General features: G+C 41.7%; 1 protein-coding gene across 3 annotated transcripts in view; it reads right to left on the bottom strand.

Annotated features, from left to right (window-relative positions):
• Positions 1 to 814: 814 nt before the first annotated feature.
• Positions 815 to 20,633, bottom strand: part of ptpn12 (protein tyrosine phosphatase non-receptor type 12) — a 42,739-nt gene continuing 22,920 nt past the window's right edge. The window contains exons 12-18 of one of the 3 annotated variants that reach the window (XM_018686966.2): positions 19,026 to 19,111; positions 12,985 to 13,174; positions 11,076 to 12,036; positions 6,686 to 6,757; positions 5,582 to 5,635; positions 4,640 to 4,723; positions 815 to 4,281 (exon numbers count right to left, since the gene is read on the bottom strand). In XM_018686966.2, the coding sequence (XP_018542482.1) occupies positions 4,220 to 4,281; positions 4,640 to 4,723; positions 5,582 to 5,635; positions 6,686 to 6,757; positions 11,076 to 12,036; positions 12,985 to 13,174; positions 19,026 to 19,111 (1,509 nt within the window). In that variant the 3' untranslated portion in view covers positions 815 to 4,219. Of the gene's footprint in view, positions 4,282 to 4,635; positions 4,724 to 5,581; positions 5,636 to 6,685; positions 6,758 to 11,075; positions 12,037 to 12,984; positions 13,175 to 19,025; positions 19,112 to 20,633 lie in introns of all 3 variants that reach the window. The other 2 variants (XM_018686967.2, XM_018686968.2) reach the window with 2 other exon arrangements.

The following is a 20,633-nucleotide window of genomic DNA, read 5'->3' as shown; positions in this document are numbered from 1 at the left end:
TGTTTTTATATTACACCACAGTGAAACAGTGCCACGAATTGAAAGTTGGTATTTGTTTTTACTTTATTTCTTTAAATGGTGGTGCCTCTGCCTACAGCCCCCAAAAACCTTGGCTCAAGTGACAGCTCCTTCTGTCAGAGCAGATTTATTACCCAACAACAGATGTTTATATACATGTCATGACATGTTTGTGGATCAATACTCTGTTGTCAAATCCACCTCTGCTGCCTGAGTTACGCATGAAAATACTGCATTGAGCCTGTTAGTATAATTAATCTGAAATGAGCACTGACTTCATGTGATCACCAGCAAATAATTACAGTATGTGCGCCCACCTGCTGCGTCTCTCTATGTGTGTAAAGTGAATACAAATGTGAAACCCTCAAGGTGTCTGTGTAAGACACTGAGCAAATGTGTGTTTGTACCACCTGCTATGATTAATTAATTGTCTCATTAGTATGCGAGCGTGCACGTGCATCCAGGGTCGGCAGATCTTCCAGGTGTGAGAGAGGATCCCCTGCTGTGACCCCCCACCCATACACTAACACACACACACACACATATATCAAACTGATGCTGTCATGTGATTGACATTATCAGATTGTATGCAAAGTTATGTCAGCCGGGAGACAGTTTAATTATTTTACTTTTTCTTGCCACTTCAGAGACAAGTCAAAGTGATTTATCAACCATGTGACTGGTGTATATTATTAATTAATACTTTATGGACACACACACACTCACACTCACACTTACGTCTCGACCACGTCTTGTTACATCATCACGTACAAATAAAGAAAAAAAGAGGCGCATCTTTACTTAACGTTCATTTTTACTGATTGATTTCTGCAACATACAAACATATTGGGTGTACGTGTGTGTTTGTGTGTTTTTATGTGTGTATGTGTGTGTGTCATGAGTAAGGGGGACGAGGGCGTGGCTGAATGAGAGTCCCACAGGAGGCAATGAGCAAGCAGCAGCGAATCACATCACTCAACGCTCACGCCGCTAATGACGATTGGAGGAGACGGGACGATGGGAGGGGAGGGCGGGCTCTCTCTTAAAGGCACAGGTGGGCTCTTTTCTGAGAATTGAGGCTAGTGTGCGGGTGACTGGGGTGAGGGTTGTGGGGTGGTTAAACAGAAAAGAAACTGGAGGGGGCAAAGCAGATGATGAATAAAGTTTAATAGGAATGCCTCTTCTCAACATGTCTATTAGTCCGTTTAAGGGCATTTTTTTGTCACTTTGAACCAACGACAAGTTAAGAGACGCATCACAAAAGTGAACGGTCGTGTTGAAAATGACTTGTGCCTTTCAAAAATCTGAAAGGCTTTCAAAAATTTGAAAGGCATAAGTGAGGGAGGAAGTGGAGGGAGATGAAAGAGAGGAAACAGCAGGGGGGAAGTGAGAAACGAGAGAAGGGGGGAAAATAATGAGACGCTCTGTGTCCAGAGCGGGAGATCCATCTCTGTTGCATGTTTTAGTTTAAAAAGAGCAAGCTGGGAGACGGGAAAGATAAATCGAAAAGTGTGAAAAGTAAAAAAGACAGGAGAGGCGGAGAGAGTAGATGAGAAAAGAGGGGAGAAGTAAGTGGGGGTTTTGGGTGGGGAGCAGTGGACTTGTGACGCAACAAACAACCGCGTATACAAAAATAACTTTAAAATACCATTTACAAAAAACGACCATTATTATTATTATTATCATCATCATTAATATTATTATTACAATCTTATTAGGAGCCCATTGTAGCTATCTGAAGGGGGGAGGGGCAGCAGGCAGTCTACGCTTTTCCTCTGCCAACCAATTAAAACAAAAATCTTTTTAAGCATATAATTCGAACATAAAAGTAAACGATAAAACAACCCTGAAATATTTGCCAGAAGCAAAAACAAAAGGGCAGCAGAATAATTTACAGTTTGAAGGGAAACATTGTGTAGGGGGAGGAATCATAATCATAATCATCATCATCATCATCATCATCATGCACTGACTTTCTTACATCTTCTGTTAATAAGAGATAGCAAAACAAAATCTGAAATATTATATACCTAAACTGCACTGTACAGTTCTTTATCTTTATAAAAAAATGCATATACTGTATAGTTATGGTAGCTAATGAAGGAGGAGTTAGCAGAGAACAATACAAATCAGGAGAAAACAGTAGTCCTGGGTCCCTAGCTGCTGTAGTCTTATTGGATCATTGTCTTGCACATACAGAAGCAGGTGAAGTACGATTTGATTTGGCCGTCAGGTGAGAAACCAAACACGTTATCAATCTGTCGAGATCCCTAAGAGTTTCAGCTGATGTGCGACATTCATACTTCCAAACACTGAGGTTTATCGTGAGTAAACTGGCTGCTACTGGGAAAAAAATAGCTGCGTTGGTTGTTCATCTGAGGGCCTCGCCGACAAAAAAACAGGAAGAAAATGAAAATATGAGTCCCAAGTAAAAACCAAGACAAGCCAAAAACACGAAGAGAGAAATGAACTGAAGAGAAAAGCCAAATTAAGGAGGACTGTCATTGGCTGTCTTCTCTGAGAGGCAGACTAAGGCAGGCTCATGGTCCCAGCAGTGAGAGCCAGAGTCACAGGGCTGACGACGAGTTTGGCCATCACTGATGTGTTTTAAGGTTATTTAACACTGCCGTGGCCAGAAACAGGGCTGTCAGCTTTTCTGGGTACACAGTTTCTCAAGCTAGCTCTTCCCTAAAAGGATCACTGGAGGTTAAGATGGTAAGATTTCCACCTTCTCTTTTTATTGTGATATACTGGATAGTTTTACCTCTTTGGGCCTCTAAAAACTATTTAAATTGAGAAGGGTTTTGAAGGATCACAAGCCAAAAGAGACTGGGAACCACTTCCAATGATCCGTTACTGTGGTTTTGCTTAAATCCTTTAATCAATCATTTAAATCCAATTACAACTGATAATAGGGTATCATCAGCATACGGTTTGACCTTTTCCTCAACTCCTTAGTTTTCATTCTTCTCTGCTTTGAGCTTTGTATTCTCATTCCACAAGAAGATGTCAACATGATTATCAATGTCCAATGCCACAGAACCAATGCTAAGCTAAGCTAACCAGCTTCTGGTCCCAGCTCAATATTTACCAAACAAACACGAGTCGTATCAAGTTATCAGGCAAAAACAGCCACAACTGCGATGACCAAACCCTGTCAGCCTTATTACTCTGGCAAACAGGGAGGTCAGCATAGAAATATGAAGTACTAGAGCTGACACAGTAACAGATCCTACGGGACAGAGGTCAGAGACAGGTGAACGTTGGTCAGCTCTAGTCTTTCTTGTTTCTACGCTGACCCTTTGTAATGTAGCACCAGCACACAGAAAGAGGGAGGGAGAGAGGGAGAGAGGGAGAGAGAGAGAGAGAGAGAGAGAGAGAGAGCACCCTGGCAACCTGTACATACCCAACAGAAAAGGTTGCATCATGGGTAACAGATTATCTAGGTTCGCTTTGAAGATTGTTGTTCATTCAGTAGGAGGAAGCAGACACCTTCTGGGAGTTCAGTTAAACCTCAGGAATCAGCTTCCCACAGTAGCTTTTCTGATTAAAGATAATTCCTGATTTAGGACAAAGCAAAAGTTACTTTTCTCATTTGGTATGAAACAAAGTATTCTTCCTTTTAACTTTAAGAAGAACACTTTTTATTTAACACGTAAAAGTTTACACCTACATTCCTCTTCATTTAGCCTAAGAATGGACAAATCTTCATGATGTGTCTACAGCTCAGAGAGAAAAAACAAGACCAGTTCTTAATCTACTCTCAAGTCACCAAACAAAACAGGGACAAAAACAGGAATTATCCTTTAACTGTTAACAGGGAAATAACCAGACTGATCCCAGGTCAGCGTCTAGAGAAGTCAAAACCTCTAACATCAGCAAGCTGAACAGGAAAATGTGGGCTTTGTTCTAAAATGGACAAGCCACTTGACCAGTAAGTGTTCTTCTGCTTTGCACAGTGGCACTTTGAGGGAGGGACTGAGGAGGAGGAGGGTAGGAGGAGGAGGAGGAGCTCAGTCTTGACAAGCTGCTGGCACAGAGTTAAACAGAAGGTGCTTCTATGTAACAATGTGCTGTCTGTCTGTGTAGCATCTATCAACTTGGGTTTTTTTTTTTTTTTTTTTTGGACCAGCCAGGTGAGATCGGCAGAGTCCGTCTCCTGACAGGCGAGGGCACCGTTTGGCGGATGGATCATCGTCCGTCATGTCCACTCCAGGGGGGGTTCTCGAGGGCCTTTGGGCTGGATGCAGCGGTTACCGAACCCTGAAAGGAAAGGGGAGCTCTTAGCCAGGTTTGAACTGGATAAAGAATATTTGGAAATTTCTTCCCAGGAGGAGAAATGTGCCTTCAAACTCTTGCCTGGTCTCAAAAACATATCAAACCTTTTCTGCACATGCAGCTCAGAGCTAGGCCTCCAATCAGCAAAAGCAACGCCACACACCAAAAAAATGTTTGTCAGCAAAGGTTTTTGCACTAAATTATTACTGCAAATAACGCTACAGTTCCTCTAGAGGGATGACAAGTGGCAACCTGACCAATGGCAGCGTGCAGCCACAAGAAAAAAAGGTAAATCCACTGATGTCAGGACATCTAAAAGAGGCAGGACAGCAAACTTACCCACCCAAGTCTGCCTTGCTGTCTGTTGCTGTGGTGCCAGCAGATGCAGGGTCAGCTGGAGACGTCTTCTTAACGCAGTCTGACACATCTGCACACAGGCAAACACACACACACACATACAGGTTAATGGGGTGGAAATACTGTGTGAATATAGTGACGTATGTGGTCAGGAGGTGTTGTGTAATCATTTAAGCGATGCAAGACTTGTTTAAATTTGTTAAATTGTACCTTTTTCAAACATTTAACTGTGAACTGAAACTACTGACGCTAGAGGAAATTAGTTTTCTACTAACAGCAGTTAACTTTGACTTGAAATCTCTCTATTTTTATTAAAATGTTAGATGTTAGCAGATGTAACACATTTCAGCTTCAGGCTTTAATTTGAGAAACTTGCACTTACACGCACACATACATACAATAGCTTGGCTGTAAATGTTATGAACTATCAGCAGGAATTTAAATGAAATCACTGGCTTTTTATTCTCTACAAATGCTCCTGCTGAGTTATATTCAGGGCAAGAAAAAAAATTGCAGAATTCAGGTCTCTTTTGATTATTCTCTCTATGTCACACATACACACACACACAACCCGAAACTACTGAAGCAATAAATTGGCAGTAACCATCATCACATAGTCCTCATGGCACAGTTAAGCATATACACACATTTTTCATTTCACCGCACTATAGACGTGTTTTATCTTTTTCTCCCCATTCTCTCTCTTCTTGTATCTTTCTTTCTCGCTCTCTCTCGCTCTTACAGCTGCCCTTTTGACAAATGCTGTCAGTCTTATCATGCTCGGGATAATTTGTAAAACACAGAAGGTCTGTCTCCTCCTCTGTTCCGCCGATGAACTATGACAAACGCATAACCGTGACACAAACAAGGACAAACACTCACACAAACGTACAGGCAAACAGAAAGTAATGCATGCGTACGTTCGTACCTTTGTGCAAACCGGTCCATTCGGCAGAGGCCGACGTTCTCACCTCCAGAGGGTCTGGCAGAGAGCAAGAGAAAGAGTGAAATTAGCCGGACAAAGAACAACTAATGAGAAAAGGTAAAGACATTTACACACATTAAGCAGAAACAGACACACACCCACATGTACAGTCATACATTTCCTTTCAAACTCGCTATGCTTCACCTTTCCATTTCTCCTCATCACTCACTTTAATCCAACAATTCCTTCATCTTTCAGTCACACAGCAGGGAGAGAACAACCTCCACCCTGGACCTCAAAGCTTCATGCTCGACAGTAGATATTTAAAACAAGTCGTATTTCTTTGAAACATAATGAGGCCCTGAACACAAGTGAGAGCTATGATCTTTCAAAATCACTCCAAAAAGCAATAAACTAAGACTGACTGGAGCCTATTTCAAAGATGATCTTCATACAAATGCCTCCACTGCAGGTCTGACAAAGCTAATGCTGCCCTCTAGTGTCGGAAAACTGATAAAGCTTCTCACAAACACAACATCTAATACAATCTCCTTTCCATCGGGTGCTCTAATGTGGCTGAATATTTTAAACCTCTCCTCCTAAAACTATCAGAACACTATAGAGAATAAAGGAAAGCAGCAGATGGCAACAAGGTGGTCAAATTATTACAGAGACTATCCTGTGAAAGAGAGGTTGCAGGACTGGTACCTGCAATGTGTGAGTCCATCTGTCTGTTTGAAGTGAGGATGAGAGAGACTGAGCCCTTACCTGCTCACACACTGGAAAGTAGCAGATAAAATGGAAAAAGAAAATCACCTCCCTCCTGTTTCAGCTTGTATCAGAGGCTACTGACTGTATCAAACAACCACTGCTCATGGTTTTAGTACCACGTTTTTCCCTTCCAACTCTACAAAACAACAACAGCTCACTTGGATCTTTACCTTTTTGGTTTTAAAACAAAGACTCTCCTCATATTTTTCACAATCATTGATCAATCTGTCCACCTTTTTCTTTCCGGAGATGAGCGATAACATGGACCGGGACGTGAGCCAGTGAATTTGCAGCACTGGAAACGCACCTGCGAATCTTGACCAATGCAAAACGCACCTGTGGCCAGTATGAAGGACTCAGGGGTTCTCGCGGGGAGGGGGGGAGGGGAGTCATCGCTGTCCCAGCAGTCTGGGGTTAAAAGGTCAGAGGTCAAATGAGAAGCAAGTTAATTACTGACCAAAGAAGAAGAAGAAGAGAGACAAGAGATCGACAGTCAAATGAGAGAGAGGAAAAGAAAAGCTCAGTTGCTGGAAGTACACAAATACTAAACTGCTTTACATGTCATTCATAAAGTAGGAAATCAGTAGTAAATGTTATGTCCATATATTTATTTTTTCTTATGTCTTAGAACTTAAAAAAATATGCATTTATTTTATTTTATTCTTATTTGTGCTCACTGGTAAATCACATAAAAACTTAATTCTGATTCGTTATGTGCTGTTTTTAAGTTTTAAAGGCACTTTTTACATTGTTTTGATTTGTTAAATATTATTTACATGTGCTATTTTTTTTCTTTTTATCATTAATAACTTCTTGAATATACAAGTAGTTTAATATAATAAGTATCTACACAGTGCTTTGGAGATACTGTATCTGCCCTTTGAATGTGACTTTTAAAACATGCACTCACACGTTATGAGACTTTTATTTATTACCTCTAACTACGAGTAATTAAAAGTATTAGCCAAGGTCTCTGTAACAGAACATGAACTGCATCAACACTAAGAGCTGTTATTATCTGACATGTAACCACTGTCAAAGGAAGCCTGTGTATGTGATAATAAATAATAATTCACATGAGGTGGGCAGCCTTGCTTCACACACTCTTCAGACACTGTTGATATAAATGTGGCCTTTTCTTCTGGGGTTTTTACTGGCTAATAAACGTACAGTCTGCTCCTGACAGCCATGATCACATTTCCTTACATTCTCCTGATCATATCCTCTTCAAATGGAGCGTTATTTATTTTAATCTCCATCTGTGAGAGCAATACTACTTCTCTATGTTGCTTTGGACAATTACCCACAGGTCATTACCATTGTGATTAGCTCCTGCTGCAGCATGTTGTAAGAAGGAGGGGGACGTGTAATAAGGAGAAGATTATCTTGTTTCGAGTCCCAGCTGGTTCAGACCAGAGACCATGGCTACATCTGATGAACTGATAACCTCTAATCTCCTAATCATCTCATAGTCCAGTGAAACGGAATAAAGAAAATATGTCAGTCGGAAATACCGACTGTTTACCATATTAACTCAATTATCTTGGCTTGACACAGCAATGATTTCTTTATGGAACCTAACAATAACAACTTTCTGGTGCTTCTCTTTGACAGAAAGCTACCTTTAATCTGCTGTCCGGCTAGAATAAATATGGCTCTTTTTAATGCAGGGCCAGTATCTGAGAAGACATGTTGTATTAATGGCCTTATTATCGACCATGAGATTAACTGTCTCTTTCTCTCTTGACCCCTAAATTATATTTTCCCCCATTCATCTGGGCTGAAATTTACCCAGAGGCTCTGAGTATAATGCCGCCATTATAAAATATGAGCCTCATTTCCTGGTAGTGATGATCTATGTTTCCCATATTTTTTGACAGAATTTTGTGAGTCACTGTCCGTCCTTCACACTGACTCTAACGCCTGTATATTAATAGCCGATTTTTGCATTTAAATGCACTTCACATGGTCTATATTTGACTTGGCTCGAACTGATCTTAACTGTGTCTTATTTAATGATTTTAACTGAAATCTACTGACTCATACAGCTAGAAATCAGAGTTTTTGTACATTTTTCTACTTCAAATTGTGGCCATTTTTAAAAAAACATTATTAATTCTGAGTCTGAAGAGGTCCTTAGCTCTGTGAACTACTCATTTGAAGCTGGGTGTTTTTCCTGCTGGGTTTCAGACTGCCCTAGGAGAGCTCGTAAAACAGTGTAACATCAGTCTTAATGATGGCCAGAGCTGGATGCTAGTTAATCTCGCTTTGCAAACATTTTCAGGAAAACATTAGGCAACTGTACAGCAGCTTAATGTCACCATGAGCAACGAGGGGAAGAGTCAACAAAGACAACATGTTCCTGAACTAGTACGGTGCTTTTAACAATGCAGTAACTGACTCCAGCTTCAAAGGTTGAATTAACAGAATAACAAAGACTAAATCACTTATGATTAGTGTTGTTACAGAAACAGGAGACTTGGTAAAAGTAGTCAACCTGCTTTTGTTTAGTTTAAATGAAATAATTTAACATTGGTTTGTAAAAGGAAAATCTTAGTTTTACTTGGTATGTTTTACATCTATTATTGTTGTTTCTCTCATACATTTAATTACATTTTAATCTTCTTTCTCATTTATGTCACTGCAGCTATCTAAAATGTACCAAACTGTATCAAAGTTGCAATAAATATTGATTAATTGATTGTGCGACCAGTAAAACAAGCAGCCACCAGCTTTCTCTTGACCAACCACAAAGCAGCAATCCACTCAGTGCAATTCATCAACAAGCAGTCATTAGATTCTTGCAAACCAATCAAACAGCAGCCGTTAAAGCTTTTCATGACCGATTACAAAGCGCTACCACAGCCCAAACAAATAATGAGCCAGAAAGCCAAGCAGACCAAGAACAGACCACTTCAGGACTGTGAGGCAAACATTTCTGCATTTGGTTTTAAATACTGGAATGACTTGAGGAGAGCATGATGTATGATGCTGGGCATTTAAATGGCTACAATCAGATCTGAAGTTTATTTGATGATATTAGAGACACAGGTTACTTTGTTGTGACAATCGTGCTGCGTCCCATCTACATCGGAGGTCGGAAGTCAGAACTGGGAGTGACGTCACCTCCGAGTTACTGGCGATTTGAGAAGTCGGAAAAACATGGACGCTCATAGTTGAGTATAGACAAGAACACTTGTCTATAATGAAAACACTTCAGAATGTTCTTTAAAAAACTGTTCAAATTTAACTGTTTGAAAAAACGTAACGTTAAGCCATGAACGTGACTAACCATTGTCATTGTGATATTTCAAGTTTACTAATGAATTACTGTCCCAGGCTAAAAGTTGTCATACAACTTAAACTACTTTTCATGAAAAATATCAATAAACTCCAGTCTGAACAAAAATTATGCATAATTTAAATACTGCCTGTAAACTAAAAAGAGTGGTGTTTTCTTCTGATTCCAATAGACTCTGTTTATAGAACTTCCACTAGTGTTTATTTGAAGTAAGAGTGCTGCCGGCCAACTGATTCACACCATGCCTCCTCATAGTTTCATCCAAATATCTAAAAATGCAGTCAAGTTATTTCATCCAGAGCCCATTCAAGATCAAAACCGTTCCAAGGCAAAAGTCCAGTTCAGTCCACTTCATTTCATATCAGCTGCAATCACAGCAAGAATCAGATTTCAGAATCTCTTGATTTTGAAATCAAAGGTGGTAGGAGGAGGAGGAGGAGGAGGAGGGGGGATATCACTCCCTACGCCCCAGAAGCTCAAAATCTCATCACTGCAGTCGTGACCGTGCAGCCATAAAGACATGACACACACACACACACACACACACACACACACACAGAGCAAGCAGTGCGACGCTGCTCTGTTCAACCCAACGTGCACTAAATTGTGTATCTGACTGTGTATTTGTCAGTATCATCATGCAGTGTTGATCCGTCACCATCCGACATGCACGCACAGCTCTCACTCGCGAAACAAAAACACACACAGAAAACAGGGTTTCTTTCATTCTTTCTCCTGTTTGCAAATCCACTCACTTAGACAAACACACACAAGCTGAAAGGAGAGTTGTTTTGACAGATGTTTGCCTGTTAACATTTGCATCATTCCTCGCAAACCAACCAATTAGTCATACAGCCATGCTTTATATGAGACTCAATGGAAACTATCTCACTCTGTTTGTTCTTTTCTTCTTATTATTCCTTTCTTCCATGTCTCCTGTTTTTTGTTTTTTTTTACCTCCCTCTGCCTCTGACATTCTCCAGCACTAAGAAAAGAGTGTGTGTGTTGACAGTCAAAACTTGTCATTAGCATGTGGTCTGTCTGAGACCTCGGTCTCCTTACTGACCCTGAAAATGACTCTGCCGTGTGGTTTCCCTGAGCATATGTGAGCATGGGTAATAAAGACTTAACTCTCAGCACCGTTTAAAGGAGAGAAACTCGACTACACTCCTTACAAATGAGCTGAACTGAAGTGAATTAAGTGTTGTTTGGAGCATTTCTGAGTTAATTTAACTTATTTTGCAAGCTGTTGTTCATTAATCAGGACTGCTGTCTGAGCCTGATGAAGCACGGGAGCTCAGATGTCCATTTATCTGACTAACTTTATTGTGTCTTTGTTGGTTTCTGTTAATTGTGTCAGGAAAGCAGCCAGTTAGCTGAAGGAATTAGATCCACTCATTCAATTACAGCAGCTGATTGACGTACTTGCTGTGGTTGCAGTGGGTGAGGGAGAGCTTTGCCCTGCGATCGACATTGGCAACACCCTCCTGGCTGGCAGCTGGTCTCCATGGTGAGGGGATGCAGTTACCACAGCCGTCGCCATGGATACATTAGCGCGACAGCCCTCCTTTCCTCCGGACATCTCTCTGTCCCCCTCCTCGTCCGAGTTATCGGAGTGCAGGGGGTTGGTGAAACTCAGGGCAGTCCTAACAGGAGTGGAGGAGGAGGAGGAGGAGGAGGAGGAGAGGTGGGAGGAGGAGGAGGAGGATGGGGCGACACGGTCTGAGGAGGAGGAAGAGGAGGAGGTCTTTGGGAGCTGTTTTTCGGGGCTGTTGCAGGGTTGAGCCCACGCCGCGTGGCCGGCCTTCGCCTCTGCTCTCTCCCCTCCCTGCGCCTCCCCCTTCTCCCCGCTCTTCACGGGGAGGTGGTTCGGTCTGGCCAGGACGCCTCCGTCCTTGTGACTCTCCCCGCCCGCTCCACCCTCCGTGCCCGAGTCCTCCGACAGCGAGGAGCTAGACGTCAGCAGGGATTGGCCAGAGCGGGCTTTGAAGGCGTGGCCTCTTTGTAGCATACTCACGCTGTTGGTCGAACCACCGCCGAGCCCGCCCGCTACTCCCATCGAGGAGGAAGTGTCAAAGCTACGAGGTCCTTCCTGCAACGGCACCTTTTTAATCTCAATGCTGAGCTTCCTCTCGATCCGAGGAGCCCCAGAACATTCAACGACTGGGGAGAGGGGCGAGGGGGGAGTCTGAGTCTGACTTTGGCCCGATTCTGATTTTGTTGACGCTGAAGACAATTTGTTGTTGTAGTTGTCATTGAGATCCAGATTCGAGACCTGGGTCTGCTGTTTTTGACTTTGTAGATCTTGGTCTTTCTGCTCTGAGGGACTGGTCTGTTTGTTTGAACTGGGTTCTGACTGGTTCTGCTGCTGGTCCACGTCTTTATTCTACAAAGAAAAGGGAGTGAAGAAATGAAGTATGTAATACCCTTTTAAAAATCACCTAGAACCACCCAAAATACATGTAATTTCTATATTAAAAATATCAAAAACAGCTTAAAACTACAGTCACATTACACTTCTGTCCATAGCTCATCTCTCATCCACTGCTGCTGTGCAGATGGACATACTCAGTCAACAGAAACACTGATTTAAACACTGAGCTAAGTTATTATTCTGGTGTGTTTTATCACCCTGATGAGTACAATATTACTCTTCCAGTCTACAAACTGCAGCATCGCTCTCATACACCGTTTACAATTTGTTTCCAATCAATATTTGATCACAATAATCACATCACGTCTTTTTTTTTCCAGGGACGAATGAGAGGCTTTTCTGTTGAACAGAAGGCTCATGTGACGGCACCTTGATGCAAAAAGAGTTTCACATGGTGCCGGCAAACCAATTATAAAACTGCCAGCGTTGGCATATTTCATTCTATGACAAAAGCTAGCTGTTCAAGTCTACTGGGAATGATAAAATGCAGAATCAGGGGCTCAGCTTGCCACAGTAATGTATAATACCAAATATCTGCTCGTCTGTTACTAAGTGAATGTACTGTGCAAATTATTGTACAAGTGTCCTGTTGTCCAGGTAAAATCAGACCCATGAGAACCGCAGGCTCATACCCATCGAGTGCCCTTGTTTCCTGCGACTCTCTACTATCATGAAAAGGTACTAAGGGGAAATGATTCACTTATAAAAAATTTCCTGATTAGACAGAACAGCAGCAAGACCTCCCCACAGGACGTCTCCACTTAATACTTTGGACATGACTCCTGACAAAGGGGTTTCTGTGAAATGCCTGGAGTGAAATGTGAAACATTCGACAGGGTTTACAGGCCCAAAAACTGTACATAAATACACACAAAAATTCTACTGTACTGGCCGGCTCACCTGTGTCACATTGTGCTGTGTGGTAGCCAGGACGTGTATGAGAGGTTTGGGGTGGTAGCGGTCGTTGTCCTGACGTACGTTGGTGACGGTGGGGAAGGCCGAGGGGGGAGACGGGGTCAGGATGGGGGGAACGGGGTGAGGCTCCGGGGGCTGGAGAATCTCCTCCTTAACGTCACCTTCTGCCTGGGAACTGGACACAGACAGAAAGAGGGCGAGATCAGTTAAAAGAGATAAATAAACCCAGACGAGGTTTTCACTGAATGGGTGTTACGCTCAGACAGAGACAGGCTTTTGATGTTTTCTAATAAGACGTCTCAATTATACAGAGCCCAAAATGCAGCAGAGGCGCTATAATTAAAACACCAAGATAAAGGAACTTATTTTTATGTCAACACATTTTACTTTAGCTCTGTTATACAAGTTGTTTTAACGTTTAAGTACAAACCCCGACTGTTTGCTTTACATAATAACAAACAGGTCTGAAGGTGCTTTAAAGTGAAGTGAAAAAACTCCCTTTAGAACATGAAAAAGATGAAAAGGCGAGGATTTCATCATCTGTTCAGACATCTTGAAGAGTCACGTTTAAATTATTCTTCTGAAAAAGGAGTGATGAAACTAGGATGATGAAATGAACTCATATTCTATTTATTTCACACATGAATGAATGAATGAATCTAAAAGGCAGTTTCCGTTCACACTGTGAAGCTCAGTTTTCCACCACTAGATGGCAGACTTTTAAAAAGTGCAGCAATATGTGCTCAGAGTATATATCAACACACAGGAGACAAACTCCCTCAGTTGTCAGGAGTCAGACAGCGCTCGCCCATATTTTGTGGATTTCAGGTTGACATGATCTGTTGATGTGTCGCAGACTGAAAACAGACTGTGAATCAACACTGCAAAGTTCAGCCCTCTACATGCACTTTATGTTGTATTTAATGTTTCTGGAAGTGCGGCGCAGGAGTCTAAGACAGATTTCCCGAGGGGGGATATTCAAGTACTGTATTTTTTCCTGTTCTATTGTGCTCCATTATTTTCTATGCAGCAACCTACTGAGGTATTTCTGCTCCATGCCAAAGAGGTAGTGTTATAGAAAAAGAATTTAATTCTCTTTTCAGCCACCAAAGTGTACTGTAATACATGAGGAGTGATTTCTGTTACTCAACAGTGTTCAACAGAAGTCTCCCACATGTAACCTGGCTGTGTATTTTAGTAACATGCTCACAGTCTGCTTAAAAACCCACCTATAAACACACAGTGTAGGTGTGCGAATTACATACAGGATATTGAGGTTGTGACAAAGCTAGCCGCACAACCATGGAAAATGTATACATTAAGATTATTGTTCCACTCCACAGAATATACATTTACATAAGCATGCAAATATATATATATGATCATACACACAGAGGGGGGAAAAACAGTGAAAGGATGTGGTGATGTGCTAAATCAAGAGCACATGACTGAAGCAAGAGCCAGTGTAGGACTGACTGCACATGATGCTGCCTCTGTGTGTGTGTGTGTGTGTGTGTGTGTGTGTGTGAGAATCAAAGACAAGACAGACACGGAGAGATGAGATGAGAGAGAAAAGACAGAAGCACGGGGGATTTCCTTTTCTTGAGCAACTCTGGAGTTGCTCAGCATTGCAGTATGGCTGCCACTGGCTGCTACTCTGAGACGGGGCTTTACTATACGACGTGTATTTTTGTTTATTTACGTTCCTGTATTCTCAATTTTTGGTGCTGATTTTAATTAGATGTGGCAAAGATAATGTGTACTAATGATAGGAAACCATGCAGGGATTCAGGATAATAGCTTTTGTTCTTAATAATTCTCAGTAGGGAGGTCAAAGGTCATGATTGCTGGTGAACAGCCCCCTGCTGATGTTAAAGTTTGAGCACAGCCAGTTACAGCAGAGCTTTTATACCCAGCACAACCCCCAGCTGTGTCTCACAGGTCACTTATTAGCAATTTCTGGCCTCTGAGTTAAACGTTGTTTAAACAGGAATCCCATTATTCCTTTAATGAAAGTGCACGCCACCCATGAGAATCACTTCTTCTACACATCGTCTACATAGCCTGAGCAAAGCAAAAGACACATTTAACAGTAGCACAGCTGATTCCCACCAGTGCTGATTGTTTCCATGGGGATATGAATCATTCAGATGCCACAGAGTTTATTCAGGCCCTGCATCCCCTCTAAGATAAGATAAGATGAAACTTTAATGATTCCTAAGGGGAAGCTGAGCTGTTACAGGAGCAAACACTAATAAGTCACAGCAAAACAAATAAGCAGCAGAGAGGAAATTGGGGTTACAGGCACGAGGCACATCAGACAACTGCAGCACTAAGACACACATGAAGAAATGTATAAATATGTATTAAGATAATATGAGGGTTTCCATGACACTGGTAAAGAAGAAGTCGTGTTAGGGAGGAAATGACGAGCTTTCCCTGAATAACACCTTCAGTTTAACTTCAGCCCATGTTGAGCTGATAATCTGAAAGATTATTCATCAGAGACCACAACTGACAAACAACACTTACTTTAAACTTTCTCAAAGTTTTGCCAGAAACGTAGTCAGAGCACCAAATACACTTCTAAACATCTAACGTCAGTCTTCTTTTGGGTCATGTACAAGTCACAGTCTTCATTTAAACTGACCATGTTATTAATTCTTTTATTTTCTGGGTTATTTAACATTTCTCTTGTATTGTTTTCATTTGTAAACAACTGTCTGTATTAACGGTGAACAGAACCGTTGATCATCTCCTTCTTTTCTTACTTTTTCATTTTGTTATTTGCGTTCAGTGGTGTGAGTGTATCACAAGAATTTACCAGAATTACCTGCTTTATCAAAAACAAGTTGTCTGCAGCACATCAAACTAATTCACTGAGCTTTTGGTCCCCAGACTGACACGTTTCAGTAACTAAAAGTTCACTTACATCTCTTTTTAGAGCTGTAAAATGTTAATTTTTACTGCTTCTCTGGCTGTAAATAGTGTCAAATATTTTTGCGGTCTGAATCATGATTTTTTTTTCTCCCTTTAAGCTGTAAAAAGCGTCTGTGTGTAAAAGACAAAATCTCTAAGAATCTGTTTTAAAACACTTCAAAGAGCTGCACGCTACAAAACTAACCATGCGCTCCTGTTCTTCTACTTCTGCCCTAAAGCATAAAAACACTACGAACGTCCGTAGTGTTCTGGCACGCTGGTGACACACTCGACAGCTAACACACACTCACATTATGTTCACACATGCAACCGAGACTCCTACACATAAACACACACATGTGCACACAGATGCATGCCTTCGTGGGAACTTGAAATTTATGTAATAACACCACCCACACTGATAAATAGATGCAACTCAAACACACACACACACACACACACACCACAACAAGTGCACCGTGCCCTCCACATATGTACTCCAGAGGGAAGATGCTGCATTTTTTATCAGAGCGCTGGCTCACAGTGGGACCTGAATGCATTCACAGGAGGCGGACATGGACTACAAGGGGATGGAGAGAGGGAGGGAGGGAGGGAGGGAGAGGGAGAGAGAGAGAGGAGAGAGAGAGAGAGAGAGAGAGAGAGAGAGAGAGAGAGAGAGAGAGAGAGAAGAGAGAGAGAGACGTGTCCTGGTTTCAGGTTTTGCTGTGGATACGTTCAAACAAACAACCAAGAAAAGTAGCAAACTGCACATTCAAACCACACAGATGTAGATCAAAGCTTAGGCAAATATAGTGTGTTTGCGCGCGTGTGTGTCTGCCGGATTAGATTATTATCTGTTTGACTTCCAATGATAAGAATCTGGTGCCTCAGCTGCATCACCTCAGCTCAGAGCCACACAGGGCTGATTAGCAGCGCTCAAAAACACACCTCTAGAATATATGAATTTATGAATAACCGGCCTTATTTAACTTAATAACCACACATCAATAACTGTGCATCAGGATGAGGTTCAGGATCTAAGATGTTTAGTGGGATTATAGAGGTTGAAGGACAGCATACAGCAGCAGGTTAAGACCTCCTGTAAGACACAATAAACAGTAGCTTTAGACGTTTAAGGAGGACTTTTATGCTGTCATTTGAATTGTATGTTTATCCCTACATTTTTAAACTTTCCCAACGTGTTCTCTTGTGGAATTATATGTTTTTAAGCATGTTTTTATTGCATGGATTCTTATTTTTTCTGTAATAAGTTCTGCTTGATTGCGATTAAACTCCCATTGATGTTAGAGATAAATAAAATGAACCTTGAACCTCGGTTTTAATAGATCAGTATGGATTTGCCTAAATTCAAGGCATAGACAAACAGATACCTTGAAACTCTTGAAAACAATTTCTTCTGTATTTGTGTCTGTGTTATTGGGTGGTGGTCATAGGTGTGGACTATAACAGTGGACAGGGCTGAGTATCAGTTACAATTTTTCAGTTTCACTACAAATACAGAACAGATACTTGTGATGACACTTTTTCCAATTTAAAAGTATAAGTCAAACGTCTCGTTTTAATGCAGCATTAACACTCAACAGCTGTCCCATATAAAACACTGTCTACAAAAAAGGACAAATCTGAGCTAATGGTGTAAGTGGAGGACATGAGTCTTCAGGGTGTGGCTGTGTATGTATGTAAAAGCCGTGACTCAGTATCTGCAACCTTGATCCCAGCCTCATTGGCTTCCTGCGCTATCTCCCTCCATCTCTCTCAAACACACACAAACCCCCCTCCCAAACACATACACACACCCACTCCTGAAGGGAACCAGGGGGAGTGTGGCCAGCAGAATGTGGACTATGTTGATAAAAATAGCTCTTACCATCATTAGAATACTCTCAGGCTTAAACTAGGCCTTGACATTATTTCTTTAGGAAATGGAGGGATGACACGGACAGAAAGAGGCGACATGTTGTGACGCAGGGTGAGATTTAAGAGTGAGGTAAGAGGAGAAAGAAAGAGACCCATACTGTATATTTCTGACCGCCAGGGCTCTGTCCCATTTCCAGGAACACTTCCTATTTTGGCAGCATTTCCAAGCTCAAATTTGTGTGTTTTACTTAGAACAGGAAAGAAACTTCTGAGTAAACAGATCGCTTGCAGCTACGTCCCAAAATTAGGACCTCTGAAAAAATGTTTGCTTTCCCATCAAACCGGCTGTTACAGTGGGCAAATTACGGAAACCCGAGCGCACAAACAAAGGTCACGTCAGCTCCAACGCATGATTCTTCTGGTTACCGATCTTTATACCCACTAAACTGAACAGGAAGGAACAGAAGCAGGGGCATCAAATTAAAATGAATTCAGAGCAAGGAATGAAAATAAATATTTAAATTAAAGCACACGGATGATTCACACAAAATGCTGTCAAACTGGACATTTTTAGACAATGCTTCTAGCAACAGGTAATTAAGTGAAACGGTGTCTCCTGGCAACAAGATGTCCTCAGTGACACTAAAGCAGCAACACTGAGGCAACTCTCTGCGCAATGGCATCCAGTAGGCTTGTTTCTAAGTAGTTGCACTGTACGAAGCCATAACTTCTCTAGATAAGTCATAAGAGGAGGGAGAGAGGAGAGAGGAGGGGAACTGAAGATGAACTGGCTGAGAGAAAGTGGAACACAACCCCTGCTGGGCACATATAGCAAAATTAAAAATGAGAGGAGAGGGAGGGAAGGGAGCAGAGAGACGGAGAAGGAAGAGGAGAGGCAGACTTGTAGAGGAAAAGAGAGAAGGCATCTGTGTGTATTAACAGATACTGTTTTTTATTTTGTGTGCGCGTGCATTTCCTCTACAAAAAACACCACCCACTATGTGATGGGCCGCTTCACACCCACTGCTGTTCATTCATGTGTGAGGAGGAGCAGCGCCGGTCAGTTTATTCTTCAGCTACAAGTGACAGGTGATGTTTGATTTCTGAGACAAACAGCTTCCAGAAAGCAGACAGGAACACGCTTGAGGATTTTTTTTTTTTTTTTTTTAAAAGAAGAAAAGTCTGAAGAAAGTCTCACCCAAACTGTCCAAACACAGAACATGTCTTACCTGCGGATGCGGGGAGGTTTGGGAGGCGGCGTGTCCCATCTCTCATCATCTGACTGGTGGCTGGCTTTGTCTGGACTGCTCTCCTCCTGAAAGACAAAAACCATTCTTAAGTTTGACTCAGGTTTTCAAATCCAAGGTGCCAGGGCTGCTTCACTGCTCAGCACCATCTAATCAATGTGCATCAGACTAAAAAGTTTTATACTTTATACAGTAAATAAGTAGTTAAAATAAGCTAATAAGCTTCACCTTGACCAGTTACTACATGAAAGTGCTACTTACAGGCAAATGCTGATAACACTTCAGACTTCAAAACCAAAAAAAATGTCATATAATGGTGGTAAAGTTACTTTTGATTAAATCTAGGCCCTGAGTTTCTCTTCCACTACTTTTTTTTACCTCTATAGTTTAAGAATATTCTGTGTTTACTTGTTTTGTGGCAGTATGGAGTCTGATCCTTTAAGCACAGACGTCTTAAATGAACACAGGTGCAGTGAGTGTGATGTTATTTTTATTTTTGTTATTTATTCCTGCCAGTGTAAGAGCCTTTATGTGTTCCTGTTTATCTATAATAATATGATTTATGCAGAAAGAATGAGACATCTTGTCTAGAAAGATGGAATTTACCTTTATAATCATAAAATCACCTATATGATCTTCCCTACACGCATTATTAGTTTTGTTAAATTTCAAAACAGCTTAGTTTTTAAATACTTTTCTGAGACTAAACAAGTTAATTTCCACTCTCTTCCTCTCTGGAGCTGGATGCTCCTGGGGCAGAGGTGGAGAGTTTTGAGCCTGAAGGATCCAAACTGATTCTGAGAGAAGCCCTCAGAACTCCCTCTCTTCCTCTCAGCTCTGGTTTTCCTCCTCCTCCTCCTTCCCCTCTCTCTTCCCCTCCGTGACTCATTAATTTGACTCTCTCTCCGCTCTGCTAATGAGAGGATGACGGGACAACTTCAGTCGTCATAAACTCGCGGACAGAGGGGGGAAGTCAGGCCACTGCGGTTCTGTAAATCTGCTAAAGCCCGCTATGGAGCTAACTTGAGCATGTTCAGCCAAACACAGAGGTTTTGACAGGGCCCTGCGTGCGCTGTGAGAATCAACTTGGTGGGAATACTTCCTGCAAACAATGGCGGCTGCGTGTGAGTGGAGAAACGTGCGTGGGATGTGTGTATGTGTAGGCTTATTGTTCGTCCTGCTGTTGAGAGCACCTATGTGGGTGTTTGAGTTGCTGACAGTGGCTGACTGGACATGAGTCAATTTGTGTGCGGACTGAGTCAGTCCTGCACGCTGATAATATTTTACAAAGCGTGTGTGCGTGTGTGTGTGTGTGTGTGTGTGTGTGTGTAGTGAGCCTGTTGGACTTGCAACTTTATTAGATAATAAGGTTCTAATCAGTAGCAACAAACTTGCACTGGAGTCGTTGTCCTCCTCCATACATGCCACACCTTTTCTTAACAAACAGTTAATACAATACAAGATTTAAAACAAGTGGTGTATTTTCTTAAAGTGCAGAACAGTGAACTCACTCGTCCTCATTTTAGAAAAGCTTAAAAGATATTTTAGGAATTTAGGCGACAGTTTAGAAAGTGTGTCAGCTGAGTCTTT

This window comes from Lates calcarifer, linkage group LG18, assembly GCF_001640805.2.
Source record: "Lates calcarifer isolate ASB-BC8 linkage group LG18, TLL_Latcal_v3, whole genome shotgun sequence".
In the NCBI taxonomy this organism is placed as follows: Eukaryota; Metazoa; Chordata; class Actinopteri; family Centropomidae; genus Lates; species Lates calcarifer.
The sequence above is the reverse complement of the archived record's forward strand: the minus strand, read 5'-3'. Positions and strand labels throughout refer to the sequence as shown.